The sequence below is a fragment of the Bos javanicus genome, chromosome 2 (genome assembly GCF_032452875.1).
Source record: "Bos javanicus breed banteng chromosome 2, ARS-OSU_banteng_1.0, whole genome shotgun sequence".
Taxonomy (NCBI): Eukaryota; Metazoa; Chordata; class Mammalia; order Artiodactyla; family Bovidae; genus Bos; species Bos javanicus.
Window position 1 is genome coordinate 100,104,695 of NC_083869.1, and position 12,420 is coordinate 100,117,114.

The 12,420-nt window shown below is 34.1% G+C and overlaps 1 protein-coding gene across 6 annotated transcripts in view; it reads right to left on the reverse strand.

The window, feature by feature from the left end:
* The window catches only part of ERBB4 (erb-b2 receptor tyrosine kinase 4), a 1,283,620-nt gene that overhangs the window by 780,736 nt on the left and 490,464 nt on the right, over positions 1–12,420 (reverse strand). For all 6 annotated transcript variants that reach the window (XM_061383869.1, XM_061383859.1, XM_061383854.1 and 3 more), the window contains exon 2: positions 8,763–8,914. In XM_061383869.1, the coding sequence (XP_061239853.1) occupies positions 8,763–8,914 (152 nt within the window). The remainder of the gene's footprint in view (positions 1–8,762; positions 8,915–12,420) is intronic.

Sequence of the window (12,420 nt, forward strand, 5' to 3'; positions counted from 1 at the left end):
GGAAGCCTGGTGGGCTGCGGTCTATGGGGTCGCACAGAGTCGGACACGACTGAAGCGACTTAGCAGCAGCAGCATATGTATAAATAGTCACTAATTTATATTTATAACATATAATTGTATATATAATAGAATTATAAACTATACTATTCTAGTTCATATTTCTATTTTCCAAAAATCCTTAAAATATAAATATCAGTTTCTATCATATGTACATCTTTTTTATAGATACTATGGCATTTTATTTCTAATATTTTAAGATATAGAGAAAATTATCAAATACATAAGAATATATATATATCATTTAATGTTTCACTTAATTAAGAAAAAAGTTTCCAAAATATGTTCATATAACTGCCAAAGTGAGAATATAAATACATTTTATCTTTTGATTTTTCATGTAGAGCTGCTAAAAACCATCAGGATTTTGAATCAATGTGTATTCTCAGATTAAACAGTATTTATTCTCTAAGGAAATATATAAATATATATATATATATTTACATATGTCCTGGCCAAGTGTAAATTATATAGCTTTTTCAATTATAATACAAGTTCTATGATTTTATTTAGTACAAAATCAAGTTTCAATTTAAAAGCCAGCTGTAAATATATACATACAAAATTGCATATGCAGTATGCTTAACAGTCTTAGAAATAGCTTTCAGAAACTATCAAAGCTTTGAAAATTCCATTTAACCCAGAATGTCTGCTTTGGCCCAACAAACGTCAAAATACTATTTTCTCGATTGTATTTTTAGTATCCTCTATCTCTCCCAGCTAAAATTTCATCATCTAAATACAACTAATATGTTACATTTTACCGCAAATGTAGTTTTACACAAAATTCAAACAAAAAGATAAATAAAAAGTCAGAATATCATATCCTATTTTAATGCTTGTTGAAATGACAGGCATTTCTTGACCTGGTGGGCTACCGTCCAAGGGGTTGCAAAGAGTTGGACACGACTGAGCAAGTGACTTAACCCTTATATTATCTTTTAGGTAAATGTGAATATGTGTGGACCCACCTTTATTATGCCACAGATATTTAATTAAATGTTGTTTTCCTCTCCAACTTTTAATGCTTTTAGAATATCACTACTTTTCTCATTCTGTTGCCAATCAATATCCTCAACAAAATCTCACAGAAGTCATTCTATCTGGTATTTAATGATCTAAAAACAAACACAATTAGACAGTACTAGCTTCATATATATGTGTGTATATATATATATATGTATGTGTACATATATATATATATATATATATATATATATATTTTTTTTTTTTTTTAATAGCCTCACTGTGCATGTGCATCTTGCTGGATCTTAGTTTCCTGACCAGGGATCAAACTCATGCTCTTGGCAGTGAAAGCATGGAGTCCTAACCACTGGACTGCCAGGGAATTCCCAATAGTTGCTATTTAAGAAAACTATTCAACAAAGCATTTTCTAACTCAAAGAAATAAAGTATTTTATAAATTATCTATTTTAAGGATGGGCTTTTCAGTGTAGGGTTTTCCTAAATCATACTACACAGCCAACAGCTTAGCCCAGGCAGAGTTCAGTATGAGTGAACACGATATGGAAACAACACAAAACAAATACAAACCCCCTTCACACACAGTTGGATTTAATTTTAGTCATCTGCTTTGAACTGCTAGAGGGGAATAAAAGATACATCCTAAGGCTAGAAGTAGGCTGAAATGTAAATATTTCAGAATTTTATAATGAGCACAACTAGTTGTTCACTCTTACTGGAAACAGCTAAGAAACAGATGAAAGTGGAATTGCTTGTTGCAACTTGAAACTCATTATTGCTCAGCATCATCCCTGATTTATTGTATCAAAGCCATGCTAATGAAGCCAAGGTCTTAGGTTTCAGTGAAGCAGTCACCATCTTGCATTTTGTTAGCTACAGATGTATCTGCTTTTCTACAAAATGTTTTCCTTAGTCAGAAGAGTAACTATGTGCAAGTATAAGAATGAAGTAATGTAGGTCCATCCTTACACCTGAAAAATGTATATTTATATTTATGTGTGTGTATAATAAAAAAGTAGGATAGTTCCATAGCATTATAAAATATTAATGATTAACTAAAAGACAAAGATGATATTTGGATTTAAGAATAGGACATTTTCTTTAGTAAAGGAAAATGAATGATTTATATGATTTCTATAAAGAAATAAAACTGGAGTTTTATTTTAGAAAGACAGTTTTAGATGGCACTATTTCGTATATATTAAATAAAACTCTTTATAGCTCTGTCAACTATACAATAAAAGAAGATTTTTTTCCCCCAAAATCTGTTGCATTCCAACTGCAACATGTGTTATTCATTATCTGAGAACAGATACCTTTAAAATATTTTTTAAAAAACTATACTGTATTTTTTTCAAAGTCATCGCCTTTTTGCTACCAATAACAAAATATTAATGCTGCTCTTTGAAAAGATGTCTTATCAATTTATTTTATTTCTTTTTAAGTAATAAAACATATGTTTAATCATTATGATTTAAGCTTTCTTAAATCTTAAATGATTTAAGCAGCACACAGAAGTCTAATTAATTACTGACACTGTAATATTCCAGGTCAATGGATCAAGTGCTAAATAAATTGATCTCTTCATCGCTTTTTAAAATACACATTTTCCTGACCCATTCAAAAAATGGACCAAATAACTAAACAGACATTTCTTGAAAGAAGACGTGCAGATGGCTCACAAACACATGAAAAGATGCTCAACATCACTCATTATCAGAGAAATGCAAATCAAAACTACAATGAGGTACAATCTCATGCTGGTCATAATGGCTGCTATCAAAAAGTCTACAAGCAATAAATGCTGGAGAGGACGTGGAAAAAAGGGAACCCTCTTACACTGTTGGTAGGTATGCAAACTAGTACAGCCACTATGGAGGACAGTGTGGAGATTCCTTAAAAATACTGGAAATAGAACTGCCATATGAACCGGGAATCCCACTGTTGGGCGTACACACTGAGGAAACCAGAATTGAAAGAGACACGTGTACCCCACTGTTCACTGCAGCACTGTTTACAATAGCTAGGACATGGAAGCAACCTAGATGTCCATCAGCAGATGAATGGATAAGAAAGTTGGATTACATATACACATGGAATATTACTCAGCTATTAAAAAGAACACATTTGAGTCAGTTCTAATGAGATGGATGAAACTGGAGCCTATTATACAGAGTGAATTAAGCCAGAAAGAAAAACACCAATATACTATATTAACACATACATATGGAATTTATAGTAAATGGCATTTAACATAAATTGGTAATGACCAATTTGGTCGTTAAGATGGTAACAACAATCCTTTATGTGAGACAGCAAAAGAGACACAGATATAAAGAATAGTCTTTTGAACTCTGTGGGAGAAAGTGAGGGTGGGATGATTTGAGAGAATAGCATTGAAACACGTATATTACCAGATGTGAAATAGATGACCAGTCCAAGTTCAATGCATGAGACAGGGCACTCAAAGCTGGTGCACTGGGACAACCCAGAGGGATTGGATGGGGTGAGAGGTGGGAGCGGGGTTTGGGATGGGGGTGACACATGTATACCTGTGGCTGATTCATGTCAATGTATGGCAAAATCCACCACAATATAGTAAAGTAATTAGTCTCCAATTAAAATAAATTAATTAATTTTTAAAAACTACACATTTTCCAAAGCAATTCACAAACAACTGAATTCAAGCCACAAATTAAAAGTAATCACCTATTATAACAATGGTTGCAGATAGATATTAACAGTCCTTATATATACTGTACATTATTCATCACATGGCTTTATACTTATTTGGCACTTAAAACTTGTTTGTTTAAAGTAAATATATAAAACAGAGAAAATACATTTAAAGTACAAAAACTAGCAGGTCAGGCATCTTGTTAGAAGCTCTCAGTTACAGAATGCCAGCAGCAGCAAGGAAGACCAATGGGATGACAAAGGTGAGATATTGGCAAGAATTTTAATGAGGGTAAAAGGTCTAATAGTTCATTCCCATTACTTGGTATACTTGGTTTTGTTGTAGAGAGTTCACAAAGTGTAAGATAATAGCGCAAAATCTGTGATTTTTATGCTTTGCTGTTTTCTATTATAAGTCTTAACCCTGTGACAGTGATAAAATACATAGTAAATAAGTTTTAGGGCCTTTTTCTAGCCAACTATGCAGTATCTCAAGGGTCTAATGTTAAACACTATCAACTACATTTTTTTTCCCAAAAAGAAACATAAAAGCTCAAGGTTACAACAAAGCTAGGTGAAAAGGTGCATCTAGGGATAAGCTCTGGGTTTGATACAATAAAATAATATTGAAAGAATGCATTTTAAAGTATTTTAATAACATACATCTAACAAAGATTAACAGAGTAGGTACATAACACTACAGAGTTTTATTTTGGGGGGGGGGTATTATATATAGACACATCTTCAATCCAATTTAAATGGCCCACTTTTGTGATGTTCTTGAGATCTTGGGAGATATACTTGATAGGATCTTTTAGTAACAGTAAAAGAAAACAAACCTATCTAGTTTAAGAAAAAAACAGGAAATAACTTCAAAGTTGCTAACAAGTTCCAAGGCATCATATGGGCTAAATGGCTGGGATGCAATCAATCTTCATAAGCAGACTGGCAGCTGCCCTCATTGTTAATTTGGGTTGAATGGTCTCTTTCCCTGGTCTCTATGTCAGATTCAGCGTGTTGGCTCTATTCTGTTGTTTGCACAGCTCTTACACTCAAAAAACCAAAATACAAAAAAATTAAACAAAACAAAACAAAACTGAGTTCTGGTACCAGTTGGTCAAGAAGCTAATTGATAAAAAACAATGTTCTTTGTCACAATTCCAAATCTTCACTGGGAATTGATTCTGATTGACCCAGCCTGTGTCTTATGCCCAAACATCTGACCTGTGAGCTGTCACACTGAAATATTAATAACATGAGGAGAGTCCCATAAACTCATCTAGAAAATATATCCCATATGAAATAATGATTTATAATTAAGAATTATTAAAGTATTTAGGATAACACATTTTTCCATTCAACAAATAGTGAAAAGCTACAAAACTTTAGACACTGTTCTAGACACTGAATATTCAGATAGTAAAAGAGATAAATAGTGATGGTTAACCTGCTTTCATGAATCACAGACATTAGAGTGGTTTTCATACAAAACAAAACAAGGAAAAAAAAACAAAACACTATAAACTTGCTAGTTAGAGATAAAAACAAGGATGGGAAATGTTTTTAAAGCAAAGATAATTTCCTAACTTCTTAATGACAACATAAATTCCAACATAGAATTCAAAATCCCTATCTATGATGTCTTTCTAAACACATTGTAGATATGGACCATTCTTAAAAGAATGGAAACTGCACACCTCTATAAGTGGGTCAATGCATTACAGTTATATGTAAACATATATGAGGGCTATATAACCCATAGGATAAGTTAAGGAAAGCTCCCAATTCACTCATACAATTCAAATTTTATAAGAAATGATAACATAATGTAAAATAACTATTAATAGATTCCCTTTACATGAACTCTACTTGCAAGGTATCAATATTGAACAGATTATGTATTTTCTAGGAAGCAAGCTACTAAGAACACAAATGAATTACATTTTATGTTAAATGGAAAGCTCTCATATTCTAAGGTGTAGTTAGAAATAATAGCTCATCCAATGCAGTAGTATGAAGATTTCAGCTAACAAGCCTAGATTCAGAGCTCATGAACATAAGCAGTTATGATTTTACACTGAACTCACCAAAAAACAGAGAATGGGACATCTTGAGAATTTTGACGTTGGACCACTTCTTGGGCTAATACAGGTCTGTCTCCCTTCACTCTTTCATCTAATCCCTAAACGCTAGTTTGTCATTTGGGTGCTGGGTGTCATTTGGGTGGTACATATTTATCCATACTACCAAGATCTCAATCTCTCCAACTTAATACTTTATTCCATCCCACAGTATATCTTTATGCACACTACCCTGTAAGCTCCGTGAGAGGAAGAGCACTATTTGATTCATTTGAAAGCCGTGTCTAGAATCTAAAGCAGTAACAGTAGGTGCACATTTGACTCCGACTTAGGGCCTTCTTTCTAAGCCTTAACTTATATTAAACCGACTGGAATGTCCTTCCACCCACCTGCATTGTGAGCCCCTATTCATTTTTTCATGACTCAATCCAAGCACATCTCTGCTGAAATCTTTCCTGAATCCTTAGAATTACCCATTCCTTTCTTTGTTCAGCACCTGCACTTACAATTAATACAATTACCATACCTTCATTATGACTCTGATGTCTTATTTCTGTATTGTCAACTACAAAATTTTGTATTTGAATGTAAATGTATATATGCACACACACTCATACATATAATAACTATATATTAGACATCTGTAAAACTCTATAAGACTGCAATATTTTTGAAGCCAAGGACAATAGATAACTTGCTATTATATCTTTGGGCTAAGACTATTTGTTGAGTGAATGATATATAGCACAATTAGAAATGATGATTTTCCAAAGGAACAAAAGATAAGCGAAACAAAAAAACAATGTCATTAATAAGCCAAAAACAAAAAGAAAACCTATTACAGTTATTATTAAATATATTAAAACCAAGATATTTTCATGAGTTTATAGTATAAAGTTTACATGAATTTTTAGAGGTGCTTCCTTAAGAGCCAATAATTATTTTTTTAAACAAACAACTTATTTCTTGTTCCAAGTATAAAGCTTTAGTCCTCCTTATTTTCTTCTTTATCAAATATGTTCATTTTACTTTTTTTTAAACTTCAAAATAGTTCCTAAAAATGTAGAATATCCAACAGTATAGACCATGATGCTCAAAGACTTCTTTGCTTTGTTCATATTTCTAAGATTAAGTCAACTTTCAATCATTCTATTTTGCAATCTTAAAAGAGCCTAAGAATGATAAAATTATAAAATATATAATAATCAAGACAATTTTATATTATTTAAAGACCCTCACAGTACTGATGCTATTTTTTGTTAAGCCAGTGCAATCTAGTTCCATATAAAGCAAGGGAAATATGAGAAGAAAAACTAAGACCTCAGATTGCCTTTTAAAATTGTATTATATTATTCTGTTCTAAAAGATCTTTTTACCTAGTTTCCCTGTTTTTGAATTCATCCCTTATTTTCCTTTTCTATAATATCATTGAGTTTCTTGGCATTTCTAACTAAATCTACAAATCTATAGTATATGCTACCAAGTTTTAATTTTGATTTTGAAGAATACAGCTTAGCTGAAAATAATCAAGACATATTAGAACACTGCAAGCAAATTTTAGTAACTAATACTCATATGCACTCCTTCAAAGAAGTTTTTCTAGGATAGGTGTACCTGTTCATTTATTGAAACAATATTGCAAAACAGAAAAAAAAAAAGCTATTATTTTAAGGTCTTTTCACTCAAGAATTTAGATACATTTTACTATCTACTCATGATAAACAAAGATGTCATAATTAAACATCATAGTTAATACAAACTACACAACTTGTAGAATTAGAGTTCTAGCAACCAAACAACAGAATATAGAAACACCTTAATTCCCTATATCAATACTAGTATGACAGTCATTTTAAAAGCAGATACCATAAGTCTCATAGTGTTACTTAGTTTTGAAGTGGTACATTTTCTGAGGTTGTCAGCATTTCTAGACATGTTTATTGCATTCAAAGTATTTCAAAATCATTATTTTTTACCTCTGGTCTAAGTATAGAATTATTAAAATTATCACAGTTCTCTAAATAATTCACCATCTACTAAATAGTTTACTGAATCAGTATTCAAAGCATTATTCATATTTTTATTTAAATAAGACAGTGCTCCTGAGAAGTGTGTAAATATTATTGAAAATAAGACTGAGTATATTCTAGGAATGCTATTATTTAAAATATATCCTATTAATTCTTATATAAGGAATAAATTATCAGTTGTACAAAATGCAACATCCTCATCTCACTTTGTCAAAGTCCCTTTGAAGTTCAGATTTTCCTATACTTTTCCAGTTGAAGCAAAACTTAAGAAACTGCAGGCATTAAGTACTAATAACAGGAATAACAGGTAAGGATAAATGAGAGTCAAAACAAGTATGGAAAAGGACTTGTCATGGGGTGATGTCATATATGTGTGTCTTCAATTACATGCATGCCTATGTCAACTTATATATCTATGTGGGATTTCCTACTAGCCCACTTTAAGTGACAAAAACATGGCACTTTTCTTCTAAAATTAACAGTATTACTCTCACTATGGTAATATAAAATAATTTAAAAATTCCAAAGTGACAGAAAGGGGCAGAAAAGGAAATTCCTAGCTAAAGTTACAAATTCTTATCTGACTGGTCCTCTGACTCTCCTAGTCCACAGCCTAAAGTTTCCTTCTTGGCTGACATTCAGAAAAGGACACACCTGCTGCAAGTCATGGCCTACACTCTGACAGAATCTTTCATCAGTCTTAGGACAACAGTATTTGCCCTAAACTCAGGGTGTCAATCATGATGGCATGTCACTCTTTTTCTTTCCCGGAGTGTGCCTTGTAATCTCTTATCTCCTACATGCCTATAGTCATGGTCTCTGTCGGGCAGAGCAGGAAAGCACAGCCATCAAACACAAGAAGCGAGTCTGTCTTTATGCATCATGACACCACTGTCTATTCACAAAAAGAACAGAAAGAAAGAGTCAGCTTTACCCGCAGAAAGGAGAGGTCCCGGTTGTGCTCGATGCTGGTTATTTCCAGGTTGCCCATGACTACCTCACAGTTCTCATAGTATTTGCGCAAGGCTCGGTACTGCTGCTCCAGGTCAGAGAGAGAGCTCAGCTTATTCTCTGTGCCTGCACACACTGTCAAGACAAGAAGAAACATGGGAAGTTATATAAGCTTTGTACGACAGGAACCATGATAACATTTCCCTCAACTCTGCTCTACAACAATCTACTCCAATTTCCTGAATTAAAATATTTTGAATCCTTTTAAGATCCATAATCATCCACTGATAAATATGTTCACTTTCATTTTATACAGTTTTACTGAATCATAAATGACATAACATTGTCTAGGTTTAAGATGTGTACAGTTTATTGTGATCCACATAGTCAAAGACTCTCGCATAGTCAATAAAGTCGATTTTTTTTGGAACTCTCTTGCTTTTTCCATGATCCAGAGGATGTTGGCAATTTGATCTCTGGTTCCTTTGCCTTTTCTAAAACCAGCTTGAACATCTGGAAGTTTACGGTTCACATATTGCTGAAGCCTGGCTTGGAGAATTTTGAGCAGTACTTTACTAGCGTGTGAGATGAGTGCAATTGTGCGGTAGTTTGAGCATTCTTTGGCATTGCCTTTCTTTGGGATTGGAATGAAAACGGACCTTTTCCAGTCCTGTGGCCACTGCTGAGTTTTACAAATTTGCTGGCATATTGAGTGCAGAACTTTCACAGCATCATCTTTCAGGATTTGAAAGAGCTTAACTGGAATTCCATCACCTCCACTAGCTTTGTTCATAGTGATGCTTTCTAAGGCCCACTTGACTTCACATTCCAGGATGTCTGGCTCTAGGTCAGTGATCACACCATTGTGATTATCTTGGTCATGAAGATCTTTTTTGTACAGTTCTTCTGTGTATTCTTGCCATCTCTTCTTAATATCTTCTGCTTCTATTAGGTCCATACCATTTCTGTCCTTAATTGAGCCCTTTTTGCATGAAATGTTCCCTTGGTTTCTCTCATTTTCTTGAAGAGATCTCTAGTCTTCCCATTCTGTTGTTTTCCTCTATTTCTTTGCACTAATCGCTGAGGAAGGCTTTCTTATCTCTCCTTGCTATTCTTTGGAACTCTGCTTTCAGATGCTTATATCTTTCCTTTTCTCCTTTGCTTTTTGCTTCTCTTCTTTTCAAAGCTATTTGTAAGGCCTCCCCAGACAGCCATTTTGCTTTTTTGCATTTCTTTTCCATGGGGATGGTCTTGATCCCTGTCTCCTATACAATGTCATGAACCTCAGTCCATAGTTCATCAGGCACTCTATTTATCAGATCTAGTCCCTTAAATCCATTTCTCACTTCCACTGTATAATCATAAGGGATTTGATTTAGGTCATACCTGAATGGTCTAGTGGTTTTCCCTACTTTTTCAATTTAAGTCTGAATTTGGCAATAAGGAGTTCATGATCTGAGCCACAGTCAGCTCCTGGTCTTGTTTTTGCTGACTATATAGAGCTTCTCCATCTTTGGCTGCAAAGAATATAATCAATCTGATTTTGATGTTGACCATCTGGTGATGTCCATGTGTAGAGTCTTCATTGTGTTGTTGGAAGAGTTTGACCAGTGCATTCTCTTGGCAAAACTCTATTAGCCTTTGCCCTGCTTCATTCTGTATTCCAAGGCCAAATTTGCCTGTTACCCCAGGTAGTTTCTTGACTTCATACTTTTGCATTCCAGTCTCCTATAATGAAAAGGACATCTTTTTTGGGTGTTAGTTCTAAAAGTTATTGTAGGTCTTCATAGAACCATTCAACTTCAGCTTCTTCAGCATTACTGGTTGTGGCATAGGCTTGGATTACTGTGATATTGAATGGTTTGTCTTGGAAACCTATATGCCTGTTAGGAAGCAACAGTTAGAACTGGACATGGAACAACAGACTGGTTCCCAATAGGAAAAGGAGTATGTCAAGGCTGTATAGTCTCACCCTGCTTATTTAACTTATATGAGGAGTACATCATGAGAAATGCTGGGCTGGAAGAAGCACAAGCTGGAATCAAGATTGCCGGGAGAAATATCAATAACCTCAGATATGCAGATGACACAACCCTTATGGCAGAAAGTAAAGAGGAACTAAAAAGCCTCTTGATGAAAGTGAAAGAGGAGAGTGAAAAAGTTGGCTTAAAGCTCAACATTCAGAAAACTAAGATCATGGCATTTGGTCCCATCACTTCATGGGAAATAGATGGGCAAACAGTGGAAACAGTGTCAGACTTTGTTTTGGGGGGCTCCAAAATCACTGCAGATGTTAATTGCAGCCATGAAATTAAAAGACGCTTATTCCTTGGAAGGAAAGTTATGACCAACCTAGATAGCATATTCAAAAGCAGAGATGTTAACTTTGCCAACAAAGGTCCGTCTATTCAAGGCTATGGTTTTTCCAGTAGTCATGTATGGATGTGAGAGTTGGACTATGAAGAAAGCTGAGCGCTGAAGAATTGATGCTTTTGAACTGTGGTGTTGGAGAAGACTTCTGAGAGTCCCTTGGACTTCAAGGAGATCCAACCAGTCTATCCTAAAGGAGACCAGTCCTGGGTGTTCATTGGAAAGACCGATGCTAAGGCTGAAATTCCAGTACTTTGGCCACCTCATGTGAAGAGTTGACTCATTGGAAAAGACTCTGATGCTGGGAGGGATTGGGTGGCAGGAGGAGAAGGGGACGACAGAAGATGAGATGGCTGGATGGCGTCACCGACTCAATGGACATGAGTTTGGGTGAACTCTGGGAGTTGGTGCTGGACAGGGACACCTGGGATGCTGTGATTCATGGGGTCACAAAGAGTCAGACACGATTGAGTAACTTCACTGAACTGAACTGAAGGTGTGTACATGTGTGGTTTTGATACACTTACATATTGCAAAATGATTACCACCATAGCATTAGCTAACATCACCATCATGTCATTTAATTACCATAGTTGTGTGTGTGTATGAGTCATGAGAATATTTCAGACTTTCTCTTCCAACAACTTTCAAGAATGTAATGCAGTATTATTAACTATAATCACCATGGTACACAGTAGATCTACACAATTTATTCATCTTAAAACTGGAAGTTTGCACTTTTTACCCAAATCTCCCCATTTCCTCATTCCCAAGTCCCTGGTAGCCACCATTCTTCTCTCTGTTTCTATTAAGTTTGGCTTTTTTAGAGTCCACATATAAGTGGCATAATGCATTCACACTCATAAATTGTATATACTAACCACAGAGGCTAAGAAGGCATGGGTTTCACAGATACATACAACAAGGAGATAAATAACCATATATGCTGTGAGTATATAAAGCACAAATATATAAATCCAATATATTTATTTAATTTCACTCAAATCAGATTTTCTTTCAGACTTATAATTCACTCTACTTTATATATATATATATATATATATAAATCAGAAGATGATAAAAGTAAAAAATTTATTTTAAAATGATATTTTTGTATTGCAAAGTAATCTGTTCTTAGTAAATTTTCTACAGAATTAAAACTTTGGCTTTTAAGCCCTTAAAAATGCTATCTTTTAAAATACAAATATTAAAATCTTAGACTGAAACATTTATAAATATATACTACAAACAGAATAAGTGGGCTAATTTGC